A 27,469-nucleotide genomic window follows, 5' to 3' on the forward strand; every position below is an offset into this window, starting at 1 on the left:
AGATCAGAGCAGAAACCACGAGGAGGAAGGAGCTGCTGCAGAGCTCAGAGACAGGACTGTGTCCAGGCTCAGAAACATTTCTGCTGCATTGAAGGTTCCTGAGAAGAACAGTGGTCTCCATCATTCTGACATGAAGAAGTCTGGAACCACCAGGACTCTTCTAGAGCTGGACCTGGACTGAGACATCAGGGAGAGGAGAGGAGACCAAGAACCTGATGGTCACGCTGAGCTGCAGAGATCCTGTGTGGACATGGAGAAACTTCTAGAAGGAGAACCAGTTCTAAGCATCATGTCTGGTATCCTGACCACATGACACTTAGGACCAAGGCCAAACAGTTCAATCTTAGTTTCATCAGAACAGAGAATCATGTTTCTCACAGTCTGATGGAAAGCAGGACATGCTTTGTGGGACATGTATCTGTACTCTCTGATATGGTCCTATCTCACTGGGCACTTCAGTGTGTCATAGCAAGGACAAACGTCTTTACCCCATCCCCTCCCCACAAGGTTGCCCCAAGGTTTGGTGCTGGGGCCCCTTCTCTTTGCAGTATACACCACCTCCTTGGGTACAATTATCCACTCGCATGGCTTCTTCTATCACTGTTATGTAAACGACACCCAGCTATAACTGCTGTTCCCGCCATACAACCCCACTGTCTCTCAGCGGATCTCAGCCTGTCTCTTAGATATTCACATGATGAAAGAACACCACCTTTAACAAAACTGATTCAACTCTTTAGATAAAAATGTCAGATGATTAAATAAAAACCTGGTCCAGAGCTCAGGACCTCAGACTGGGCTGAAGGTTTATTTCACAACAGGACAATGACCCTAAGTTCACAGCCGAGACAACGCAGGAGTGGCTTAGAGACAACTTAGTGAATGTCCTTGAGTGACCCAGCCACAGCCCGGACTTGAAGCCAGTTGAACATCGCTGGAGAAACTACAAAATGGCCGTCCATCTACGGCCCCCATCCAACCTGACAGAGTCTGAGAGGACCTACAGAGAAGAAGAGCAGAAAATCCATGAATCCTAACTGCTGAGTCAAGGGTCTGACTAAATCTGTGGATTCCAATCAAGGTGCAGAAATATCTGAGGGATGATCCAGAGAAATGGAGGGAACTGAGCTAAAGTGTCTGAATACCCATGTCGATAAGAATAAATCTGTTTTTTTCTTTTAAATAAACTTGCAAAAATGTCTAAAATTCTGTTTTCACATTGTCATTATGGGTAACTTAAATGATTTTAGCAACATACCAAAATGTGTTTTATCTTTTTTTTAATTTTGCTTTGGGATCATTTGGTGTCAATTGTGTGTAAATCTGTTTTATGTTACACAATGCAAATGCGAAGAAAGTGAAAAGAAGTTATTTTACTAAACAATAAAGACCTTGGTGATTTTTCTTACAAGAAACCAGACAAACACAGTTTGCCGTAAATAACTGTCCAAGCATATTTGTAAGCGTCAAGTAATATGACAGTTGATGTTGACAGACCCCAGTCCCTCGCCTCCATCCGTGCTGAGTGTGCGTGGGTGTGCACAGGTGAACGAGAGGCTCTGTGAAGTGGCTGTATGAGCCAGTGCATTGCATTTGATTTTCCATTTTGAAATGCTTGAAGTGACTGAGCGTTTGCGGGCCAGAGTCTTAAGATAATATTAGATTTGAGGATTATATATTCTGTTCTATGAGACAGTGAAGCTGTGATGTTGTTGGTGCTGCTGCAGGTGTAGCTGTAGTTTCCTTAGTCATTGAGAAGTTGGAGCTGTGGTATTGTAACTGATGGAGAGTTGCACAGTTGCAGGGACGTGTTTGTGAACGTTTTCAGATCCACAGGCATATGTCTGTGAAGAACTTCAGTCGTCCAGGTCGTGGTGTTTCTAAATGTTAGACAAAGGCAACTCAATCTGCTCAAGGTTCCTCACTTCACTACACTGCAGTTTCTTGTGGCTGTATTGTGGTTACCCTGGTTACTGTGACAACGTATAGAAATGGCTCAAGGCCTTTTGTGTTTCTGGTCATTTTATGCACTTGTCAGTTTTATACAGTGACCCCTGAAGTTGTAGTTGTTTTTTGTTCGTTGTCTTAATTATGAGAGGGAGAGAGAGAGAGAGAGAGAGAGAGAGAGAGAGAGAGAGAGAGAGAGAGAGAGAGAGGATGATATGGTGCAAAGGGTCAGGGATTGGACTTGAACCCAGGCTGCTGCACTCTACCAGGGTTTTTTTTATTTTGCAGCACAGTTGTGTATTTGCATGTCCTGTAGTTGCATTGCATTGAGCTCTCAGGGCCACCACAGGTTTACCCTGCTAGTATAGTGTAATACTGATCAGATGTTTGTCAGTCTGTAGATTTGTTGGTCCATCCAGCAGTTAGAGCCACAGCAGGATGTCTCACCAGCTACTGGCCATATTGATATGAAATTTTGTATTGATGTCCACGGCCCCCAGATGATGAACTCTAATGTTTTGGTGAACTGTTGAACTTCTTGCCATGTGAGTGAAATGGCTTTATGTCAGTCAGTCTCAACCAGTCCTCCAACCTGAACAACCTAACCTAACACCTGCTCATTAACAGAGCCTATACAAACCACACACACACACACACACACACACACACACACACACACACGCACACACACACCAAGGCCAAACTTAGGAAACTGAAGGAATGTCTGACAATGCATGATGTCCTGGGAAAACTGAACAGTTAACATCAGAAAAATGTTTTTTGTTTGAGTAATTTTCTTTGTGTAAATTAATCTTGATTTGTATTTATTTTTGTTTTCAGGTTGATTGCATCCTGGTGGCTGTACTTGTTTGGGGACTGTCCTTCTAGGAGCCACCATCTGGAAAATGGCTGACCAGGTGAATACACTGCCATTCTTCTATGGCAACATCACCAGGGAGGAGGCGGAGGGTTACCTGAAGCAGGCGGGCACGGGCAATGGCATGTACCTGCTACGGCAAAGTCGCAACTATCTCGGAGGGTTTGCGCTCTCAGTGTTACATTCAGGCCGCTGCTATCACTACACCATCGAAAGAGAACCAAGTGAAACATATGCAATAGCTGGTGGTAAGAGCCACAGGAGCCCCGTGGATGTAATTGACTACCACTCCCAGGAGACGGACGGCCTAGTGTGTCTGCTCAAGAAACCCTGCAACCGGCCCAAAAACATGCAGCCAAAGGTGGGGCCCTTTGAGGACCTGAAGGAAAAACTGATCCGGGAGTATGTAAAGCAGACCTGGAACCTGCAGGTTAGTTTCAACTACTGTCTAACAGAAATGATAGAATATTAGTAGCAATACAGTCAGACTACTTGTTGGCAGTGATAACGCTGTACTCACCAAACGGTGAAGAGGTCAAGAAGCACGAGCACACAGACAGTCAGACAATGTCCTACATGTGTGGAGCTGACAATTCAAAGAATGCAGCTATCGGTACTGCTGAAGCCAGTATGTTTTACCATTTAAAGGTCCCATACAGTCTAAAGGTCTCTGTCCATGTGTTGTTTGATTATAAAGCAGGTCTAGGTTCTATATTAATACTGTGAAAGTATCAAAGCCTCAGTCCACAGAGAAATGCACACAGCCTGTATTCAGAAACTGAGCCTTAAAACCAGCTGTCAGGACTTCTGGAACTTTGTGATGTCACAACAAAGCAGTCACTGCTGGACTCACCATCCAACCTTGCATGATTTGGTTTCTCTGAGCGTTTACCTGAAATCTGCCATGTTATTATTGGATCACTCAGAAAACAGTCAGCCAATGAGAAGAGAGGCTCAGAGCAACCTCCTTACTGATTGGCTCACCGACCTGTTGTTACTAGAGCTCCAGAGAGAAGCCTGAGAGAGGAGTGAAAAAAGAGGAGCAGTAACTGTAGATGTGGAAATGGAAATTTTATTCTGCCTTTATGCTGCTAAATATTTTTTTCACTTTCCGTAAAAAAATTACATTTATAAACTGATCAGTCTTGACCTGTCCTGCTTTATGACACATTCTTTATTGGTTTCTCTTGGCTTTTAAAAGTCTGTCTGTGACTCTGTGGTAGTGCACAGTAATTCATATAATGTGGGAAGTGGCGATGACAAGGAGCTGGGGAAGGATGATAAGAGGAGGTTCTCCTGAAAAGAAAAAGCTCAGAGCAGCCTTTTAAAAAAAAAAGACACAAATGTGAAACTGATCCATTTTTTTAGGTCTGTGAACTCAAAATTGAAAATTGTGAACGTGACCTACATCATTTTAACCATGTTGAAATATCACAAAATTATAGAAATACAAAATAAACATACGAGAAAATAACGTGACAACATAAAAATGATTCAAAATATATATAATAAAATGAACAGCAATAATAATAATATCAAAATAAGAGCAGAAAATGTGATGTGTATGAGTGTAACTCCATGAGCAACAGTAATAATAGCTACATGTCAATATGAGCAAAACATACAAAACATTTAAACATGGACAGTAACACATGGGAAAAAGACAGTTATAAAACAGCAGCTGAATGGTCTTTAAAGCACCTTTTGTAACATTTTATAGAGGGACAGGTCTTTGACAAATAGAGAGAGAGAAAGTCATTCCATTATTTGATCGCCCTGAATCTTGTTGAAAAACCACCTTCAAGTGAGAAATTTAGGAGGATGTTGTGTCTGGTCATCCACACCATTTTGGGACTTGTTCAGAGTCACACAATACTACAGTACTGTACTGAGTGGCTTACCAACAAGCCACAGATTTGGTTTGGCCTGAATATTTTCTTTATTATAAGCGTGGGTTCATGTGTGTGTTCAGGGGGCGGCTCTGGAGCAGGCCATCATCAGCCAGAGGCCTCAGCTGGAGAAGCTCATTGCCACCACCGCACATGAACGAATGCCCTGGTTCCACGGAACAATCGCTCGAGAAGAGTCTGAGCCCCGGCTGCAAAACGGCTCCCGCACCAACGGAAAATTCCTGTAAGTATTTTCACGTGTCTTTCGGCCGCGTTTACAGTTAATGATGTAAAATGACTTACAATCCAAATCTGACCAGTTTCAGTATTTCTCCAGAGCTCACAGTATTCAGAGCATCCAGAGTCAAACCTATTTCACTGTAAAAGTAGCTTATCTTGTCTCATCCTCTCAAGCAGCTTTTCCTCCCAGGTTCCATCAGTCCACCAGAAATTTTCACCAATTCAAATTCCAAACTGTAACTGAACCATCTCAACCTGTAAAAACTCCTAAAAACCCTGCAGAACATCATCACAATCCATGCCTGGAGGGAATCATGTGAAAGGCTGAACATCATCTGTACAGCCTTCTTAAAAATCAGTTTTACAAAGACTACATCAAGTCATGGTTTGATCCCAAATGTCGCTGGATGGTTCAAAGCTGTGTGTTGCCATGGGAAAATAAAGCAAAGTAGACCCACCTCATAAACACTAAATAAATTCAGTCTAAATATCAGATCCAACCACAAAAAAATGTTTCACTTTCTACAAATGAGCCTTTCAGACAAATGAAGCTGCCTCTGATCTGGAGCTTACCCTACAGGTGTAATTGATTTATATTCAGTTTGTCTAAGATGAAATGACGGGGACGCAGCACAACTAAACACTGCATAAACTGGATGTGTACAATACATGTTGTCTTTTAGGACTGCAAAGTATGAGAGGCTCTTGACAGGACGACATGTCTCTGCTGTGTGACTCAATGAAGTCAGATGGACTCAACACTGAACAGTTCAACAGGTCTCATGTTCCTTGTGGTGTTGGTTCCAACATGAAGTTATGTGTGCTGCAGTTCAACAGAGGACAGAGAGTCATCTGAAATATTATATTTACGCATATGTTTGAGGTCTGGACTGACAGCACTGATAACTGACCGCACACTGATCTGCTCTCCCTCCTCCGTGTCTGGCAGTAATTGTGATATTTGTACGTGATATGCGGCTCCAGATAGTCCCCACCCTTTCAACCAATCAAGCTCTAGCCTAAATCAGTCATCCTGCAGATGCAGCCTCCGGGGGGGTGGGGGGTGGGGGGGGTGTCAGAATTATATAATATGACCAAACATAGTGCAAACGAGTTTAAATATAGTTAAGGACGTGTCTCTACGTCCATATGCAAACTTACACCCATGGTTATGTGGGCAGGAACCAAGCAACCTGTAAGCTCGACTTGTAAGAACTTTGTGAGGTTCTTCTTGTGTTTCCTCTGCACTTTACAAGCAGGACATCGAAGTTCACTACAAATGCAACAGTGGGACTTCTTCCTCTTCATGAGTGGGGGGGTGTAGCTGGGTGTTGGTAGGCAGACAGAAGCTGCTCCAGTCACAAACCAGTCAGCTGTTTTTAGTTTATATTAAACATTTTCTGAGCTAACTCTTATTTGTAGCAATGTTGTCTCGTCTAGGCCTCATTGTTAATGATTTAATGATTAACTATAGTAAGTCACAGACGTTCAGACAACTGTTCTGTCTGTGCTGGTGGATTTCATAATGCTGTGGTGTAAATGTAGATCTGCACTGTAACAGTGTGAGTGGTGTAATAAATGGAAATTTACATCTACAGCTGCAGCTGCACATAGACCGCAGCACAGCTTTACATTTAATTCAAGATATTAAATGTTTGAAATGGGCGTTTGTTACGTTTGAGCAAACAGAGTATAGAGTATTTATAGCAGCTGAGCAGTACACACGGACACACACGGACACACACACACACACACACACACACACGCACACACACACGCACGCTGTGGTTTCCGCTCTGGTAGTTTGCAAAGCTTCCTGAAGTGGCCAAACCAGAGACAGAGAGACGCAGGGCGCGATGTGACTGTTCTGTCCTCTTTCTTAAGTCGAGGCTGTTTCAGACACTCTGCACAGATGAATATCCTGGAGTCACTTTCCTGGTTTAGGATTTAGATTTCAGCAGTGGACAACAACAGCTCACAATAATACTATTACAGTTTGTTACGGTTTGTCATTAGAGTTTTGTTTCTAGAATAGTTTTGCATTCTAGAAATATTGAGATCACAGTTTGGATCAGTCATGAATAATGAACAGAGGCGCAGCCTGTGAGGAGAGACAGGCAACTGCTTGGGGCCCCAGGGTGTAGATACTTAAATTTAAATAAACTGACAGTAACTATTTGGCCTTATAATGTGTCTTATTTACATGTGACAATGTTGAAGTTATTTAGTAATTTATTATTTAGATTTAGAAAATTCTACATGAATATTTGGAGTAAAAACAATGTTTAGATTTTTTACATTTTTCTTTTAGATTATTTATTATATAAATAATTGGAGGGGCTACTCTTTGTCATTTAAACTATAAAGATTTATTTTAATTTTTTTTTACAAGATTCTCTGACTCACTCTCCAACTCCACCCGTGTCATTTGAGTTTAATTTTAGAGTGAATAGTTTTAAACTGAAATATACGTTTTTTCACTTGTAAGTACAGACATTGGCGAGGTACTGATGTGTTTCATATGGAACTAGCAAGTTAGCTGTAGCTAGGAGTCAACACACTGTATGTAGGTTTGTCTTAGACGTATATGAAGGCATCTGGACCTGCTTCAGTTCTTGGACCTTTACAAGTTGTTGGAGGCAGTTAACTGCTGTCCTGTTATATCTGCTGGTAGGATCTTGCCTCAGTGTCTCATACTGTAGGTGGACGTGTCCCTGACAAGACTGGACCAAGCCATTGACTGACCACTATATTACCGCCTGTAACATGGGGAGGCCACCCTTTGCATTTTTGGACACCCCAAGATACTGGTGGAAGCAGCCGCACTGAGACCCATCACCAGTGGCATTTTTGGTAACTTACAACATTACCACCTGACCACCATCACAGCTGTCTGGTCGGCAACACCGCACCACATCAAAAACTGGACTCAGATGAAACGGTGTCACCTCACGCTGTACATGCACTCCCACCTACGAAGCAGTACAGTGTACAGTGGCCCTGAGAGCTCAACACACTGCAACACATGCAAAGACAAAACACAAAGAAATTCTGAAAACATCTTTATCAGTTTGAAACAAATACGCTGCGAATTCTATCCTACAACACAACAGAAGTATTTCCAGTGGACACAAGTGTGGGATTACCACGAGGTACCACGAAGGCGTAATCTCTCTCTACAAAGAAAAAGACATGAACCTGCTGAGACACACTTGTTATTCGATGCTTTTAACTTCAAAAGTTACAATTGGTCATTGAACAAAAAGTCCCAGCCAGGTTCATCACTGTTTAGTGTCCCCTGGAAACACTTCCATTGTGTTGCGTGAATTTGCAGCACATGTGTTGTCACATTGATGAAGATGTTTTCTGAATTTGCAGCTCTTTTGTGTATTTGCGTGTTTTCTGAAGTTGCAGTTTGTTGAGCTCTCAGGGCCACCGTAGTGAAGACTGTAGGAAACAACTGCTACTGGACAACAATCTGTCCAACAGAACCAACCTCATCCCAGACCACATATGTGCCCTGCTTGACGTCTGCCTGATTACCATTTACATTTACACTTACTCATTCGGCAGAAGTTTAATGAGTGTTACAAGTGAGGTTCATCACTGAAGCTTCAGAGCAGGAGAGACCTCGGTGTAAGAACTAAGTACATGTGTTTAATAAGTGAAGGAGATCAGGTGAAGTCCACAGTAAGAGCTAGTTACACATGTGGGGGTGTTAGAAGAGGAGGTGCTCTCTGAAGAGAGGAGTCTTCAACGGATGCTTGAAGAGAGAGAGGGAGAGATCAGAATCAGAAAAACTTTATTGATCCCACAGGGAAATGGTTTGTTACAATTGCACACAAACACACATTTCAGAAAGAGGAAGTAACGATGGAATAAAGATGGATGGATATGGATCTGACACACCTGTAAAATAATGGGTAAAGATTATACCTTTTATGACAGTATTATTATTCATTCATAATCTATGACTCCAGCCTTATCTTTGTAATTCACTTTGAAGTTTGCATTTTGCACATTTTTTGATTAATGTCAAACAATGAGCAACTGGTGCAAAGTTTCATTTTAATCTAAATTTTTTTCTCATCCACCAATCGAACACACCTGTGACCTTCTTTCTACAGTGGAAATGAACATTGTTCAGAAAGTTCGTCCCAACACTGTTGCAGAAGTCCCCACAGATGTGTTGCACTTGCAGGTTGCAGAAGTCCAGTTGATCTCAAACCAGCTGCATGTGGTTTAAGTCTGGAGACTGTGCCGGTGTTCACCTTGTAAACTCCACCATCTGGTTCTTTGATGAACTAATATTTTGGCTCATTATGTTGCTGCAGGATGAAGCCCTGACCAACCGGTCTGTCTCACCCGCCTTTTTCTCACCATTCTGACAGCATTAACACCACATCCTGCATTACAGCATTGTCGTAACACAGGGGTTTGTAACACAGTTTGCTCCAACACTGCCTTTGTACAGATAGAGGGTTTGTCAGTCATCAACCTGCAGAAATTGTCAGAGCTTCATTTGCTTTCACAGCTGCAGAAAAAAAAATTGTAAATTAACCAATTTTTTCACCCCTAAAAAAAAAGCCTGTTTTAAATTAACTTACATTTTTTCACCCCTGAAAAAAAAGCCTGTTTACCGCAAACGTAAAGGTTATTCAGGCTGTTTCCAAACTTTTGACTGGTAGCAATTAAGATCTAAAGTACATGAGAGAAAATAAAATACAGTTTGATGTAAAGATTTAAATATATATTTTTAAAGTTTAAAATCTGCTCATGCAACAGGTTGTACTCAGATCCTGTCTTTGGGTTATACAGAAATGTAACATATGACACATACAGTATGTCCATATACTATATTATTATTATAACATATATACATAAAGTATATATAAATATATAAGTTATAACATATAGGAAATATCCACAGTAAAATGTATATATTAATCTATATGAAAAATGTTTATATGATATAACATGTTGCGACCATATTTGTTAACAATTTATATTTTATTTCTAGATGCAAGTTTATTAAAATAATGTGCTTTTTAAATTTTAATATACATTTAAATAGTTCTAAATTTATTTGTATATGTTCTTATAAATTTTACACATTCTACCTTTTGTATCAACATATTCTGACAGGCTATGCATATATATTTATGTATCTACAATCTACAATGTAAACATACATACATAGACATACATATTTCTATGTGATAGACATATACATGTATGTCAATATAGGAAATTGTTAAAATTTCTAATAAGTTTCATATATATTATTTTTACATATATGTACATGTTTGATTTTAATTCATACGTACATATATTTCATATATGTAAATGTAGTTCCATGAAGGTTCCTCCATCACAGAAGTCTAAAACCATAAAACATAAGTACTGAAGTCACGAGGAGGAAGAGATGTAAATAATCGTCTTCTTCAAAGAAACATGATGTGCCTCACATTCTTCAAGTTGAGCCAAGCTTTTGTTGTAACCACGGTGTATTTCCTGTCTGGTTTATTCTGGATCTTTGTTCTCATACACTTTTGATGAAGTAACTGTTTTTTTTACAACATGTTATTCACTACTATTACGCTAATGCTACATTTACTCTCACAGACAAATGACACAGGGTTTAATACCATCTATTACTATTATCTATCAATGATATTCTTACGTTGATGTGTACTGAGTCCTGCAGGTATGATGTTTTGTTGTAGTCCAACCCTGAAGTTATCATCCCCCTGGTTCCCTCCACAAAAAGCCGATGGGATTTTAACATTGTCTTTTGGATTATTACAGAAAATAAACTCAACTAGGCTATAAACCAAATACACCACGGTCCCCTGACTTCAACACCACGGTCACATGACTTGAACGTCACTACCACTAAACTTCAGCTTGTAGTTTGATTTAGCTCTGACCTCTTCTACAAAAGCCTTTCCTTAGAGACAGACAGACATTATAGTCAGAGAAGTTGCCTCCTCCGTAGCTCCATAGCTTTGCTCCAACTGATTTGTCTTTACTGACTGATTCTTTGGTGTCAGTAGAAAGATGTGTGATCTGTATCCATCTTTCTCCACAGTAGAAAGTAAATACCTCTCATCTTCTTCTTGTGTGAACAGGATTCGACAGAGAGACTTGAATGGATCCTACGCTCTGTGTTTACTACATGAAGGACAGGTCATGCACTATCGCATCGACAGGGACCGGACCGGCAAGCTCTCAATCCCAGATGGCAAGAAGTTTGACACGCTGTGGCAGGTTAACAAAACGATCCTCATCTGTCTTCTTATTCTCATGTTGTTATTTTAAAGGTTTCCCAGCAGACGTCTGAAATGTTGGTGACTGATAAAATACAATTTATCCTTATTTCTTGTTCTGATTTCATATTCTAATATGAGGATGTATTTGTTGGTTGTTATAGTTACATTTATATCCATTATGGACACTGTATTGAAATGTGCTGGAGTCCAGAGTAGTTCAGTATTTCTTGACATTGATTATCCATCATCATTCTCCACCTGCCTGGAGTTTCTGAGCAGCTCCTGTCGTCACAGGGCAGAGGTCCAGATGTGATGAGTGAAGACAGATGTTGGTTTTGGTCTATGGACAGTAACAGTGGTATCAAACCTGGTAACCTCGATAATGACAAGACTTCAGAAAGCTGCACGTGTTTATTCATTCATTTATTATTGGGAACTTTATTCTTCATTTATGCTGAAACATGTGTACAAAATGAACCCATAGGTCGTCTGTCTATAGAGACCCAAACTGTTTTTGTACCAGGCTGTAAACATGTTTATTTGTGCTGTAAAGTTGGACATTTTAACATGGGAGTCTATGGGGACTGACTCACTGTTGGAGCCAGACGCTAGTGGTCATTAGAGGAACTGCAGGTTTCTGTTCTTCCATGTTGGCTTCATGTTTCAGCCTCAGAGGTTGATGCTGGGTTGTATCAGAGGGTTGAAAAAAACGACCTGTATGGCTGTTCAGGTTGGAGGACTAGTTGGTTTCTTATCATCTAGGGATTACAAACATTTTGACCTGTGAAAACTGAATGACAGTCTTGTACAGTTATTGATGCATGTATTATAACTTCTGCTTTAACCACAGCTGGTTGAGCACTACTCATACAAACCAGACGGCCTGCTGCGAGTGCTCACAGAGCCCTGTCCAAGACCTGATGGAGAAACCGGTAAAAACACACACGTGTCTACAGCATGACTGATATTCAAACAAAGTCTGCTGCATGTTAATCAGTGTCTAACAATCAAAAGTGATGGAAAACTCTCAAATCTAACACATTTGTCATGTGTTGTGCTCACAGGGTTGATAGGGCGGCCGCTGCTCCCACGGGACCACCCTGGGCTAACCTCTGCTCTTGTAAGTTCTTGATGTATTTACATATTCTCATGGGCCAGAGCCTGTCAGAAAAACAGTGAAACATATGACATGAACGTACTTCCTGCCTCGCTCCGCTTGAGGGGCTTGAGGCGGGGAGGTCTGATAATATGTGTTTTCGTCATTTTGGTGAGCCAACCCGTATGATTTTGTTCTTCCTCCTTACAGGCACATTACAGTAAAATGAACATGTAAATGTTATTTAGGCCGACTGTATGAAGAAGGTGTTTCTCACTGATGAATGAGTCAGTAAGAGATAAACCTGACAGGTTCTTGTTTTAAGATTTTCCCTGAATCTGTTCCTACTGTAATGATCAAATGTATGACTTTAACATTGCCAGGTCACCTACTGATAACCTCTCTGACATTTTGGTTTCTAGCAAAATGCAGCAGGTGGAATTCTCTCCAGACTCAAAACTGTTCCCATACCTGGCCGAAAAAAGGTGCACTAACACACCTCCTGCCTCCTCATGAACCTACTGGTCACAGCAGTGTGTAACCCCCCCCACCCCACCCCCACCCCCCCAGCTCTTACCCCCTCTGTGATTTAGCCTTAGTGTAGATTGCTACTTACTTGCTCGACTCTCCTTCCTCTCTCCTTTGAGTCGTCCGCCACCCAGCGGTTACTCAATGCACTTACATCCTGAACCACAGCCAGCAGTCTGATGCCGTGTCCTATTCACTGCCTCCTTCTATGTGTGCATGTCAAGACCCAACATGTCAAGACCCAACATGTCAAGACCAAACAAGACCAACCATGTCCCATTCAAAGGCTGCTCCACATGTTCTTTTGGCCATATTTGTAAGATTTAGAATAAAATAAGAGACAATATTCTTAGACAATTTGTATGAAGTACACATGTACCCATTTATTTGGTTGAGTTTTTAGCCATGCTAGTGATGTGGGTTTAAAGATGATAATGTCTATTCGTCAGTCTGTTGGTCCACCATCTTGGTCCAGTGGGTGTCATGAACTTTGGTTAAGATATTCAGGATGATCCCCCAACTTTTCCTCTAGTGCTATCAACAGGTCAAACTTTTCACATATCCTGTGGAACAGATTTAGAGCCACATGATTTAATAATAGTTTAGTTTTTAAAGGAGCTATTTGTTAGTTTTGCCACATAGCTAATGTTAGCATTAGCAGCGGTTTACATACCAGTCTAGAAGAAACATTGTGAGTTAAGCATCAAACATCATTCCTTTACTCACCAACAGCTGTCTCCAGAGGTGAAGTTAGCATGCTAACCAGCTAGCTCTGACCCGTCTCGTCACTTTCAGATAGCGACTCACTGTAGCCTCCAATCTGCCCAATCTGAAGAAGTAGCTGCTTAGAGGATGTATTATAACCTCTTGTCTTGTAAACACAACGATGACTGAAGCTCTGGTCAAGGCACAATCACCACCACCCGCAAGAAACCATGTTTGGTGGCAGAGAACTTGCAAATAGTCCCTTTAAATTTACTCTAAAATCATATAGCTATTGTTGCACAGTCCTGTGGTTTGTCTATTTGACTTTCATATGAAAAATCAACTGCAGTAAACAACCAGAGAAACACCACCTGCAAATTCAAAATATGAGAAAATTGGTGTGTTCTCTTAACACACTGGTATCTGCCGCTGAAGAGCAAATCTTTAGGAATGGGTTTTGGATGCAGCCCACTGTTTCTGTTTTTCTTAATTAATACCAAATTACATAGTCATTTTTAGTTCCTATGTAGAAAATGAAAATAAAACATAACAAGGGTAATTTATGGGAGACTTAAGGCTAACAATTGACTGTGGGATATTTGGCGTCTCAGAATATTTCCTTTAGGGCACAAGAGAGGACATGTCCTGGAGCAGCCTTTGGTTTTGAACCACCTCGGCAGCTTTTTATGATGTGTTTGATGTGTTTGGTCTTGAAATGTGTAACTGACAGAGGGGTTCTTGAAACAAAATGCTGAGTTGTCCCCTGTGAGGCTCTGGTGAATCACCGTCATGTTGGTTGGTCAGGTTGAACGTGGTCTTTGAATGAGGCAACCGCTGAAACAAACTCTGCCTGACCCTCGACTTTGTTCCTTGGTCTTGCTGACTTTGGAGCTTTTTGCATCTCGCGCCTGTCTTTGCTTTTTGAGTTCAGCATCTTCAACTTAAAATGCAATTGCTTTTAATAATTTTTCTATGAACTCTAGTTATCAATGCTAGAGATTCAAATGGGGGTCTTGAATGTGAATATTTTAAAAGCAGGGGTGTGGGACATAATACAGTATATTTTCAAAGTTTACAGATCATTGACATGAAGCTATTATGAAATGGTCCGAAGAACATTTGGACAGTAAATTGGTTGCTAAACCTGTTCCACACCCCTTCTTTGAATGCATGTGAATTAACCTCATGCATTTATTCTCTTCCTCTCAACCCTTTTGAATGCCCCATTTAATGGACACCATGTATTAGAGTGATACTGACTGATGGCTGAGAAACCAGATTGTACCAACGTTTTGGATAAACATTTTCACATTTTCTCACATTCTTGGAATTAGTTTAATTTCAGTCTGTCGCTGTAATACAGGCCCCATATAAAGAGTGGCATCTTGCTGCATAAGAGAAACATTTTATTGTTCCCTCAGTGCTGAATTAATTCACTCATTGCAGATGATATTTCAGCAGTTCACCTTATGAAAAATATGCTTCATATGTTTTCTCTCTGTTTGTTCTCTCAAATGTTGTCTTTGATGATGCATGACAGAGCCAGGGACCTCGACACAACACCACTGATAATCTCAATCCTTATGAAACCAGGGTGCCTAACAATCAGGCTGGCGGAAAAGGTAAGTTGTTTAAGTGCAAATTGATTTTCTTAACAATTACCTTCAAAGTAAAATAAGTTCAAACTTGCAATCTTGGGAGTTTGAACTTAGCAAGTTTAACTTAAGAACGGAAATCAAAACAATTGTCAATCTCACTCATACCCCCCACATCACTGCTGGTTGATGGCAAATCTAAAGCTAGAGTATTTGTAAGTTTTACTTTTGCCACTTAGCCAACGTTTACAATACGCCCTCAGAGCACACCTAGCTTGGATGCTACAGTGACTCGGTATCAGAAAATTATGATGATGATAACATTGTTTGAGTGTTCATTGCTATTAGTGATTTAGTGTCTTGATAAAACTTTTAAACAGATCTATGGTTCCTTCAGAGACATGTTTTTTTCCAACACAAGGTAGAAAATCTTGGGGTTTGATGTTCTCTGTTCATTAAAATAATTTCCTTTTTGTGTTTCTTTTTAATTGTACATTTGTACAGGTGTACACACCATTTAGCATTTAGCATTTAGCATTCGATACATCGTTTTGTAGGATTTTTCTTTTTTTTTTGTTTGTCTGTTGGGTTGGATGGTGGGTACACACCCACCATATGCTATATGCCACATATGCTTATACAAAGCACAGGACTGTCACACCAGAGACTCATAGCATTCATCTCCCGTTTCCAGCCAATAGTCAACATTTCTTTTAACCATGATTTTATAACTTTAATGACATGTTTAATTCAATCAAAATGATGAAGGTCCTCTAAAGAGCGCAAAGTGTTTGGTTTAACCAAAACCATGTTGCACCAAATCAGAATGATGATCATATCGTTCAAAGTGGTGATTTTGGAAACAATAACAAATTATTTGTTAATCATTCAGGTTCAAGAACTTGTTGAAAACAATATCCGTGTCTAAATTTGGTGACATAAACATGCACATAATGTACAGGATAGACTAATGTGATACGGTAATTTCTTCATCAGAGGCCATGCCAATGGATACAGAGGTATATGAGAGTCCATATGCAGACCCAGATGAACTGAGGAGCTCAACAGTGGATCGCAGCCAGCTTTTCCTGGAGGATGGAGAACTGGGCTCAGGGAACTTTGGTACAGTCATGAGGGGAATCTACAAGATGAGAAAGTATGTTAAATCACACCACGTCACATCACCCCCCAAACACCACTCCTCCATTTCAATCACCCAGTACATAATGATGCCACGATTTTAGATTATCAGACATCTGCAGATTTTATTTCCATAGGTTTTGATAATGTTCCCCATGTCCAAATAAGTCATATGAATGACACTTTGAGTTTAGGTGAGACAGTTTGTGTACTTGCCTACTCTTATTCCATCATGTTGTGTCACTCTGTTTGTTGATCCCTGTTTGTGTTGTCTAAAAAATGTGGCTTACTGTGTTTGAGCAATAATGTCTGCAAAGCTCATTTATGGTGAGTATCAATACAAACCAGGCAGCACAGACTTCCTGACACTGTACTCCTTGTTTCACAGAACAGAGAAGTCGGTTGCAGTCAAAATCCTGAAGAATGATGATAACAACCCCTCAGTGCGCGAGGAGATGCTGCGGGAAGCCAACGTGATGCAGCAGCTGGACAATCCTTACATTGTCCGGATGATTGGGATCTGTGAGGCAGAGAACCTGATGCTGGTCATGGAGCTGGCAGAGCTGGGACCACTCAACAAGTTCCTGCAGAAACACAAGTATGTGCTCCACATGGATCCTTATTATTCTCTGGAACAAGACATAATGTCACACTGCTTATTTTACATTATTATCAGGGACAATGATACGCATTTGTTTGTTTTGAATTTTGTTTTTTAATGGTTCTGTAAATGATCATCACTGCCACTAGATGTCACACTAGACCACCAGCATCTCAGACCAAAACAAACCATTTGGCCACGGTGCATTATGTAGCCATCAAGGAGAAGAAGAGCCAGTTCAAGTCGACTCAAGACTAATTAGCAGCTCGTAGAGTTCTCCTCTCTGTAAAGACAGACCAGTATTGACTCCACAGTAGGACTGGGAAAGAAATTCAGCCTTGGACTTGTCCGCTGTGACCGTCCCGCATGAATGACACTGAAGGAGCTGGTAAAAACTTAAAAAACTTAATGGATGTTTTGATGATTCAGCATCTGACCGAGATTGAGCCAGTAGTCCCTGGTAGATTATTAAAATCCCGTGGTCTGGCCCACTGAACTGAGTATCAGTCAAAGATAAGGACAGTGCTCTTTGTAATAGAGAGCATTCCCAACAAAGACTAGTTTTATTGAAGTTTTAATCCAGTTTCAGATGGTGGCAGAGAAATCATTTCAATTATAACTAAAAGTTTTATTGAACAGAATTTTTTTTCATGTTTAAAAACTGATCTTGAACCTTATGTTGAATGAAAATGAGTGAAAATGAATTTAAGATATCTCAAAGGTTTGGTTAAGAAGAGCTTAGCGTCTGTATCACATGAAATTTATACTCAAAATCAAAATTGATCATCTGCAGGCAAACAACCATAAAGAACATCACAGAGCTGGTCCATCAGGTTTCTATGGGAATGAAGTACCTGGAGGAACATAACTTCGTCCACAGAGACCTTGCTGCCAGGAACGTGCTGCTGGTCACGCAGCACTATGCCAAAATCAGTGACTTTGGACTCTCCAAAGCCGTCGCTGAAGAGCAGAACTACTACAAGGTAAATGCTGACAGGGACATACACTGATGGATACATAGATCAAGCATTACACTCATTCAGGCCCATGACACTCACATCTATGGCTTATTTCTACCTCCTTACAACAGAATGGTTGAGTGTGGCAATATGGTGGTAGTAGTACTATTAGTACTTGATGGCTTTTATACAAGGACTCAATTGGCTGACTAGAATTAACAGTTTTTCATTCAACATTATAAATCTGTTTTAATAATGTTTTTTGACGAAATTAGAATTCGAATCAAACTTTGCTGTCACAAAAGCTCAGACTGAACATCTGTGCAGCACCATAACATGCTGCTGTTTGTGACCAGCACAGTTTCAAATAATCAGACCATGGGGCTCATCTATGAACCTGGTGTTTTCCAGGGTTCCCTCATGTTCCCTCATTCCCAAAACACAATGACATTAATTATGGCTGCTGACATGTCTTTAAAAACAACAATTGTTGATGTAACCCAGTTTAATTATAGCAGTTCCCTCGTCGCTTCATGGGCAGCTAGATATTCCCTAAACTACTGCGCAGTATGAAGTCTCCAGGTTGCCCCTAAGGATATAATTTGGAAAGGTGCAGGTCGCCTTGAAGAGTCAATTAAGGACTTGATAATATATTTACATTAAAGTTGAGTTGAGCTGGTGATATCTTCAGGCAGGGAAGCTGTTAAACTGTGGAGGTACGCAGGAGAGAGGTTACTCTCAGGGGATTATTCTGGCTGTGTTTTGAGAGAGAATACATCATCCCTGCAGCACATTGCCATACAGCCATTTAAAGCAAAAAAGAAGAAGCTGATGTTACTTTTTTAGAGCTCATAATTTTGTTTTTTGCATCAAGACTAGAAAAACCAATACCGAAAGGTTTGAGATCTGATCTGAAATATCTACATGTTTAATTTAAGTCTTAAGTCCTTGTTTTCTAAAGATCAAACTAGAGCTCAAGAAGAGACATAAAACCACACAAAACGGCTTTTTACCTCAAGAATTATTACAATACTGACAAGTCAAAGCAGAGGACCTACACCTGCTTATCAGCCAGGAAGAAAGAATGATGAACATCAGAATAACTGACAGGGTCCCCTCAGTGCCATGAGACAGACTCTAATCCGAGACTGTAGAATATAACAGGAAGTCACATCCACTAATGCTTTGTGTGTAACTCCTCCTGCAGGCAAAGGGTCATGGGAAGTGGCCAGTGAAGTGGTACGCTCCTGAGTGTATAAACTACTTCAAATTCTCCTCCAAAAGTGACGTGTGGAGCTTCGGGGTGCTCATGTGGGAGGCGTATTCCTACGGCCAGAAACCATACAAGGTATGAACAATTACTCACCAACCTAAGACATGATAACGCTTTTTTCTTTTTACACATGAAGTCATTCACTCACTGGGTTTGTTTGGTTGTTGTCAGACCTGCATGTCGACATGTCAATGTCACCACCTACAGTACAAAAAAGCTCTGTGCAATACCACTAAATGTGTAGGGTATTTGCTTACCTATATTATAGCTATATTGAGAATATGGGCCCAACAAAAGTCAGTTTACTTGTGTTCACTGCAACTATTGTGATCACACCTGTGATTTTCAGTTAAGGCTAAAATGCCTGAACAAAGTGACAAAGACCCTATGAACTCCACATCTTTCTTAGTGTTTGCCTGGGTTCTGTCCATAGACTGTAAATAAAGATGGACGTAGCCTCTGTGACGTCACCAACAAGTTTCTGAAAAGCAGTTTTGAAGCTCAGAGTGAGCTGCTCCACCGTCACCATCTTGGCAGTACCAGGCTGAAAACATGTTTATTTCTGCTGTAAGGACATGGGAGTCTATGGGGATTGACTCACTGTTGGAGCCAGACTCCAGTGGTCATTAGAGGAACTGCAGGTTTTGGTTCTTCACTGTTGTTCACATGTTTCAGCACCAGAGGTTGCTGCTTGGTTGTGTCTAATTTTGAGCTGCCGGAACAAGTAAGAGACTAGATTGTGCAACTTCACAATGATGGGAGAAGGTAGAAGAGTATCAGTGGGCTACAAAGAAGGGCTATACTACTAATAAAAGAAGTCATTTGAACTCAGTTTTGTTGATAACCATATATATGAAAAATCGACTAATACAGTTTTGTATCATCTCAATCATTCTGTGTACCTTTCAGAGGTACTGAGAAATGCCTGCTGGTTTCACATTGAATCTGAATGTGTCTGTGTTCACAGGGAATGAAAGGAAACGATGTGATGCAGATGATTGAGAGTGGAATGCGAATGGACGCCCCAATGAACTGTCCACAAGAGATATATGAAATGATGAGAACCTGCTGGACGTACAAGTGAGTCATCACAAGGTTGACATGTTGTCACAGCAGACGGGAATAATGGATGAGTGTGTGTTAGAGATAACTGTTTGCTTTCTCATGTCTTACAGGGCAGATGAACGACCTGGATTTACCATAGTTGAGCCGAGACTACGAGATTATTATTATGACATTGCACAGTGATTCTTCACATGGATGTTAAGAGACTGTGGGTGATGAGAGAAATTACATTTAATATTGTACAAATGACTGGAGAGAATGGTTTGAAATGTATATGCAGTTGAAGTGAACATTTATTGTTACAGCTAAAAACTATACAACCAACTGATTTGGTAGGTGTGTTTTATACTGGAAGCATTATATGTATTAAAGCTTAACCATTGCAGTGTCATCAGAGATAAAAGCTTTGAATGAAGGTCTGATTGTTTCAGTGTGTCAGTTTATTTATATATAGCCAGATAGCACAAATCATTAATTTGCCACAGTGGCCATAAAACATGCAACACCCTCTGTTCTATAGACCATTGAATTATGAGGAAACCCCCCCCCCCCCTAAAAAACTTTAACAGAAAAATAATAGATGGAACCTATGGAGGAGCAACAGAGGTGGGATCCCTCGTCCAGGACAGACAGACATGTTGTGTGTACAGAACAGAGCAACAGTAAATTTACAGTATGGACAATCAAGATGACAAAGACAGATTGTAAACATGCATAAAGAATGATCTGGGATGATGCTGAGCAAGCCACAAGAACTCCATCAACATGGAGACCTGGACAGAGGACAGACTACCAAACACACAAGCAACAGACACAAGAAGAAGATGAAATTCCAGATCCAGAATCTGGAATGACGCACCAAGAGCCGGGCAGAGAAATAGGTCCCAGTACAGTCAATGATCCAGCACATAGAGAGAGAGAGAGAGAGAGAGAGAGAGCACACACCTTAGAAGCTCATGTGCTTGAGGGACAACAAACAGGGGATTAGAGAGATGCAGTGGTTTCATCCTGTCAGCAGAACAACATGGACTCTACTGTAAATACCCATAATAGGTGAGAGACCTGAAGTCATCAAAGGACAGCAAATAACTGAAAGTTAAGGCATAAAGATGAGTTTTAAATGTGGATTTAAAGGCCTCAGAGTCAGACTGGAGGATTATTCCAGAGGAGGGGGCACAGCAGGAAAACACCCTGCAGCCGGCCGGAGCCCGACAGGACAGGAGCCGCAAGCCCAGTATCCTGGGAGCTAAGATGCTCAACAAGCTCAACTGCTCCAAAGCGACTGGTTTGATAATATTCCGGCTGGATTATTAATAGATTCAGCATCACCCATATTGTAAATCTGTCTGTGGAGTAAGGTCTTTTCCCTAGTGATCTTAAACTAGCTGGAGTGATTCCTCTCTTCAAGAAAGGGAGTAAATACATCACAGTAACAATAGGTATGTTTCTATTAGCAATCATTTTTAATCAGATTGATTGTTCTCACACAAGTTATAATATGAAGTTCAGTCTGGTTTTGGAACATCCCACTCCACTGACACTTGTTTATTGTATCTACCTGACTCAATCAGGATGGAGGTACACAAAAGACATTTTTGTAATATGGCAATTTTCAATCTACAGGGAGTATTTTGCCATTTCCAAATGGGGAAGCCCATTTCCACCAATTAAAGAAAAAAAATGTTAAATAAAAAATCATGCTAAGTCATAATTATGAGATAAAAATCGAAATCAGCCAGGGTCCTCATGATCGTTCATTATGATTACAGGTTGGACTGAATCTGGTGCAATGATTGGTCGAACTGTTCTTTGTGTTTTGCTTTTTGACAGGCCTTCTGAGTACTTCAGAGTGATAAATCAAACCAGCGTGTTTTGATGTCAGAAGGCATACAGGTTGGCAGGTCTGCATGAAGACCTTTGTAGTGTGTGGTTCTGATGCAGAGAGCTGAGCGCCCAACTTCCTCTGACTGAGGCCGTGATGATGATACAGATACAGATATGGGCAGGATGGGTTGAAATATTTGAAAGAGATACAGTATAACAGTCAGTTTGAAAATACAGTGGAACACTGGGTATTAGCACAGCAGTTAACTGCAGTAGGGAAAATTCAAGATGGCCACCATTTCTAAGATGGCCACCATTTCTGGTTGCAATAAGTTCATCCACAGTTTTCCTATACAAATGATTAAGGTGTCAAATCACACATTTAAACAACGTAAAAGGTGAAATTTAGTACACTGTAAAAAAAAAAAAAAAAAAAAAGAAAATCTGCAGGCAAAAATATTACTCATAAAAAGCTTGCAGTTACAGTTACACACAGTTATAGTTACACACAGGTACAGTTACACGTAGTCAATTTCTAATGATCATGGTGACGTGTGCGAATGCAGCGACTCTTTGCTGTTCGGTATTGGTGCTTTTTTGTGTGTTTACTATTAAAACTTGGCCTGAGGATGCTCTATTTCAGCCACAGGACCACTTTGAACAAACAGCATGGGATTTAGAAACAGTACTCTCCTACATCAAGACCTCTGTTGACAATGTCACTGTAGAGAAACACATCCGGATGTTTCCCAACCACAAAACCTGAATGATGAGCGAGGTCCAGATACTCCTCAAGAGCTGCAACACCACCTTCAGGTCAGGCCACTTGTCCTGGTACAGAACTGCTAGAGCTGACCTGAGGAGAGGCATCAAAGATTCCAAGGAAGCCTACAGATGGAAAATCGAGGACACTTCACAGACAATGACCCTTGGAGGGTTTGGCAGGGGATACAGCACATCACCAACTACAAGGGCAACACCAAAAGCAGTGTCAGCACTAACGTCTCGCTGGATGAGGAACTAAACCACTTCTTTGCCTGCCTTTAGGTCACAGGCCTGCATCGGACTCTACGAGCATCAAACACCCTCACACTCACTAGCAGGAACATGAAGTGAGATGTGTGCTGAGGTCAGTAAACCCAAGAAAAGCTGCCGGCCCTGATGGAGTACCATGCAAAGTACTCAAAGCATGTGCTGACCAGCTCGCTTGGGTCTTCACAAAGATCTCCAACGTCTCCCTGACACAATCCACCACCCCGCCCTGCCAGTCTCCGACGAACTCAACAACTACAGACCGGTCACACTCACACCAGTGATCATGAAGTGCTTCAGGAGACCGGTTCTACGTCCCATCAGAAGCAGCCCACCTCCCACCTTTGACCCACATCAGTTTGCCTACGGAGCACACAGATCTATTGAAGATGCCATCACCATAGCCACACACACCGCACTGAGCCACCTGGAACACAGAGGAAGTTATGTGAGGAAGCTCTTAATAGACTACAGCTCACAATTCAACACAATCATCCCAGACCCACTACTCAACAAACTGTGTGACCTTCTGGATCGGCAAACACCACAGTGACGGTCAAAAAGGCACAGCAGCGACTGCCCTTCCTGAGAGTGCTCGGGAGCAACAACCTGAATAGGAAGCTGCTGGTGGCCTTTTACTGCGCTACTATTGAGAGCATCCTTACATACTGCATCTCTGTGTGGTACGCAGGTTCCTTAGCAGCAGACAGAAGAGCGCTACAGAGGATCATAAACACGGCACAGAAGGTTATTGGCTGCCAGCTCCTGTTATTTCAGCAGAGCCAATAACATCACCAAGGACTCCACACACCAAAACACACACCTCCAGACTCAGACACAGTTTCTTCCCCAAGGCCATTAAAGTACTGAACGCTATGCAATAATCATCAACCAACTGCATCCCACACTGTCATCTAGTCATGTGCAATATTCATATAGATCTGAATGTTTGTACATATTTTCTTCTTTTTATAATATTTATTTTATCTTATTATTCTGTGTGTTACTGTTGTGTTGTTTTATGAGTGTGCACCAATTAAGGAGCTGTGCTCCAAATGTCGCTGTTTGCAGAGCTTACAATGACAATAAAGGCTTTCAATTCAGTTACACTGTTTTTACTCAGTTAACCACAGTTACACACAGCTAGCTGAGATTGTGAGAAATTCCTAATCACGATTTGTCAAGATTGTACCACTTTAAAAAAAACTTAATCATAACAATAAATGATAAAACAAGTTTTACCTCACATTGTTGTGGATTCTGTTCCTCTCCAGCAGCTAAAACAAAGGAACTGATCAGTTCAATGACATCATTTTTATTCCTCTGCGCCGGCGACAGTCAGAGCCGGAGACATATTGTTTTCAGGTTGTCCGTCCATTCGTCCCCTTCCCGTGGACACGATATCTCCCTAATGCCTTGAGGGAATTTCTTCATATTTGGTACAAGCATTCACCTGGACTCAAGGATAAACTGATTTGATTTTGGTGGTCAAAGGTCAAGGGTCATGGTGACCTCACAAAACATTTTCATCCCTTTTTAGTGTCACTGAAAATACTTCTGTTGTGTGGTGAGTATTTGCAGCTCATGTGTTGTCGAGTTGATGACGATGTTTTCTGAATTTGTTTTGTCTGATTGCATGTGTTTTCTTGAGTTGCAGTGCGTTGAGCTCAGTTTCACATTAAAACTCAGAGCTTCAGCTCTGCAGTGACACAGGACAGGACGTCTCCAGCAGCTGGGAGCTGAGCTGTCTGAGCATCATTACTACACAGTTCAGTCACAGACACTTCAGCACCCTTAGAGGGAGGGGTCACTGCAAATCAATACACAGTTGTTCTGAGTGATCACTTTTATCATACGATGAACACCTATGGGATCACCACATGAGGGAATATGATTATGAAGAATGGTTCATCCTCCAGAGTTCAGATACTTGGAGCGGTGAAGAACAACACCTGTACAAGATACTTTGTTGGTTTTTCCTTTGATTTGTCTCCTGACTGTTCATAGAAACTAAATAAATAACACGTTTACCTTATCAGCTCTGGTTACATATGGCCTACTGTTGTGCAGTCATCAAGCAAGCTACACTATGTGTCTAAAATGTCTGCCGTGTTCCTGAGTCACATCCATCATCTCAACAAGCAGGACTGGCTGCAAAGGTGTCGATGCATGAACACAAATGTAGGATCAGTATTTCATTCCTGAGAGAGTCGGGATATTCATTAAGATGAGAAAAATGATTACAACTGTTAATACTGTCAGTGTCGAGTGATCAAATCATCGCACATTATGGGACCATTATTGATCCTACGCTGTACAGAGGCAAACATTATCAGACAAGCACAACAATTATTGAGTGGACAGCAAATTAGTGGACAGCAAGTGGCACTAGGATGTTTTAGGGTTAAGCTAACGATATGTGTATGATCTGATTGGTGACAATTAGGATCCTTAAACTCAAGGTACTCTTTTATTCTGACTTTGAATCATAAAGTTAATAACAGTTCCAGGATAAGATTTTCAAACATGTACATGTACATTTTGATAAAGATGAAATTTAAATTTGAATTCAGTATTTTTATCATATTTGAATTGAATAAACTGACTTATTAAACTATATCTATAGTCACATATTCATTCAGGTCATCAGAGTTTTTACTTGAGGTTGAAGGGCATTAATACAAGGCCACCTCCGTGCATTGTTTCCTAACTTGTGTTTGTTGATGAACGCTTAGTCATCAGTCCGTCTAACTCACAGTGAACCAAACACCAACACTGACAGGAAGCTTCACCTGATCTGAGGTGATTAAGCTGTGATCACTGCAGGTTTTTTACCTGCAGCTTCATATCAGCTGAGAAAGGCTAACTCCTGAAGGAGAGCTCAGAGCGTCTGACTGTAACTTCCTGTTATTTCATTTATATTTTATTTTAGCTTCAATTCCAATGATGAAACTAAAGTCCTTGTGTTAATGTTCATGGGTTTCATGTGACTCAACCCTGATGTTGTTTACGCCACAGCTGTTGATTTGTTTTTTATGTCTGAAGCACGTGGGTGCCCAAAACCTCAGTAGGAGAATTTTAATGGTTTTTCCTTTAATTTGTCATCCCTCCATATCCCTCCAACTAGTTGGTCTGCTTTGACATATTTACAGACATTTATTACAACTTGGATATGTATCTAATCTCTCGAGCCACTCGAGTTTGAAGTTTATATCAAGAAAAATCTCAAATTCTGAGCTGAGCTTTGAAACAAAAGACAAAATCCTTTACAAAGACACAGCTTCGAGTTGTGGTTCCCTATCATCTTTCACATCTATGAGTCGTTAGCGTTTTCACTAGAGAAACATTTCCAAACATTTCAGATTGCTTCATTTAAATGTTTAAATAACTATGTTGAGGCCTAAAGAGATACACAATCAGATGTTCATTTACAGTTAAGAGACTCATAACTCCCTGTACAAGTCATGTAAACATACACTAGATGCTAATGTCTGAGATATGACCAAAGAGCTCACCTGCTCTGACAAACTCATTTGAGGTGCATTTCATGACTTTGACCTTTAGCTATAACTGTACTATTCCAAACAGTGGGTTCATCCAGAGTTGAACCCGGGATCTCTCGCACCCTAAGCAAGAATCATACCCCTAGACCAACGAGCCTGACGGCAGCACAAGGACCACAAAGACAAGTCTGAATAAGGCTCCTCCCACACAGACAGGTGTGATGGAGTCTCCTCCCACACAGACAGGTGTGATGGAGTCTCCTCCCACACAGACAGGTGTGATGGAGTCTCCTCCCACACAGACAGGTGTGATGGAGGCTCCTCCCACACAGACAGGTGTGATGGAGTCTCCTCCCACACTAACAGGTCTGATGAAGGCTCCGCCCACACAGACAGGTGTGATGGAGGCTCTTCCCACACAATGTGATTGAATTTTAGTTCCTTAGTTGAATCCACATTATTTTACAATGAAAAGATTTCATGAAATAGCAGAATTAGTCTTCCATATGTTGCTGATGTTGATTGAAAAATAAGTACTGTTTACACTTGAAGCCTGTCATGATTTATGTTACATTTAATAAACGGACATCTGCATGTTAGATTCCCTTTTTGAAATGCAAATCAAGCTAGAAAGGTACTGCCCTCACCAGAATCCTCTGGAAAGTAAACATGGGTCTGGTAAAAGCCAGGTAGGGGTAAGCAGAGGCCTGAAGCAGGTTCAATATACCCAGGATATATTCTTTAATATCTGGCTTAACTGAACCTGACATGACCGTCCTGGGTAACTGGCTCAGTTAACTCTGGGTTTACCTGTCCGTTATTTTCCTACAAAAGATTTGCAGCCAAAATCATGATCTCAAACATGATCATTTTATTTATGTCTCTTTCTCTCCCGGTGGACGCTGTATAGAAAGTGTCCTACA

The 27,469-nt window shown here is 40.9% G+C and overlaps 1 protein-coding gene across 6 annotated transcripts in view; it reads left to right on the forward strand.

The window, feature by feature from the left end:
* Window positions 1-20,602, forward strand: part of syk (spleen tyrosine kinase) — a 37,272-nt gene extending 16,670 nt beyond the window's left edge. For 5 of the 6 annotated variants that reach the window (XM_023397843.2, XM_023397842.2, XM_023397840.2 and 2 more), the window contains 13 exons: window positions 2,788-3,254; window positions 4,797-4,957; window positions 11,085-11,223; window positions 12,076-12,157; window positions 12,290-12,345; window positions 12,744-12,806; window positions 15,095-15,176; window positions 16,146-16,305; window positions 16,678-16,887; window positions 17,684-17,873; window positions 19,057-19,197; window positions 20,090-20,202; window positions 20,298-20,602. In XM_023397843.2, coding sequence (XP_023253611.1) covers window positions 2,853-3,254; window positions 4,797-4,957; window positions 11,085-11,223; window positions 12,076-12,157; window positions 12,290-12,345; window positions 12,744-12,806; window positions 15,095-15,176; window positions 16,146-16,305; window positions 16,678-16,887; window positions 17,684-17,873; window positions 19,057-19,197; window positions 20,090-20,202; window positions 20,298-20,370 — 1,872 coding nt within the window. In that variant the 5' untranslated portion in view covers window positions 2,788-2,852 and the 3' untranslated portion in view covers window positions 20,371-20,602. The remainder of the gene's footprint in view (window positions 1-2,787; window positions 3,255-4,796; window positions 4,958-11,084; window positions 11,224-12,075; window positions 12,158-12,289; window positions 12,346-12,743; window positions 12,807-15,094; window positions 15,177-16,145; window positions 16,306-16,677; window positions 16,888-17,683; window positions 17,874-19,056; window positions 19,198-20,089; window positions 20,203-20,297) is intronic. The other variant, XM_087171670.1, reaches the window with a different exon arrangement.
* Window positions 20,603-27,469: the final 6,867 nt, after the last annotated feature.

The sequence above is a fragment of the Seriola lalandi genome, unplaced genomic scaffold (genome assembly GCF_002814215.2).
Source record: "Seriola lalandi dorsalis isolate HSWRI2012SDOR001 ecotype SW California unplaced genomic scaffold, Sedor1 jcf7180002054939, whole genome shotgun sequence".
Taxonomy (NCBI): domain Eukaryota; kingdom Metazoa; phylum Chordata; class Actinopteri; order Carangiformes; family Carangidae; genus Seriola; species Seriola lalandi.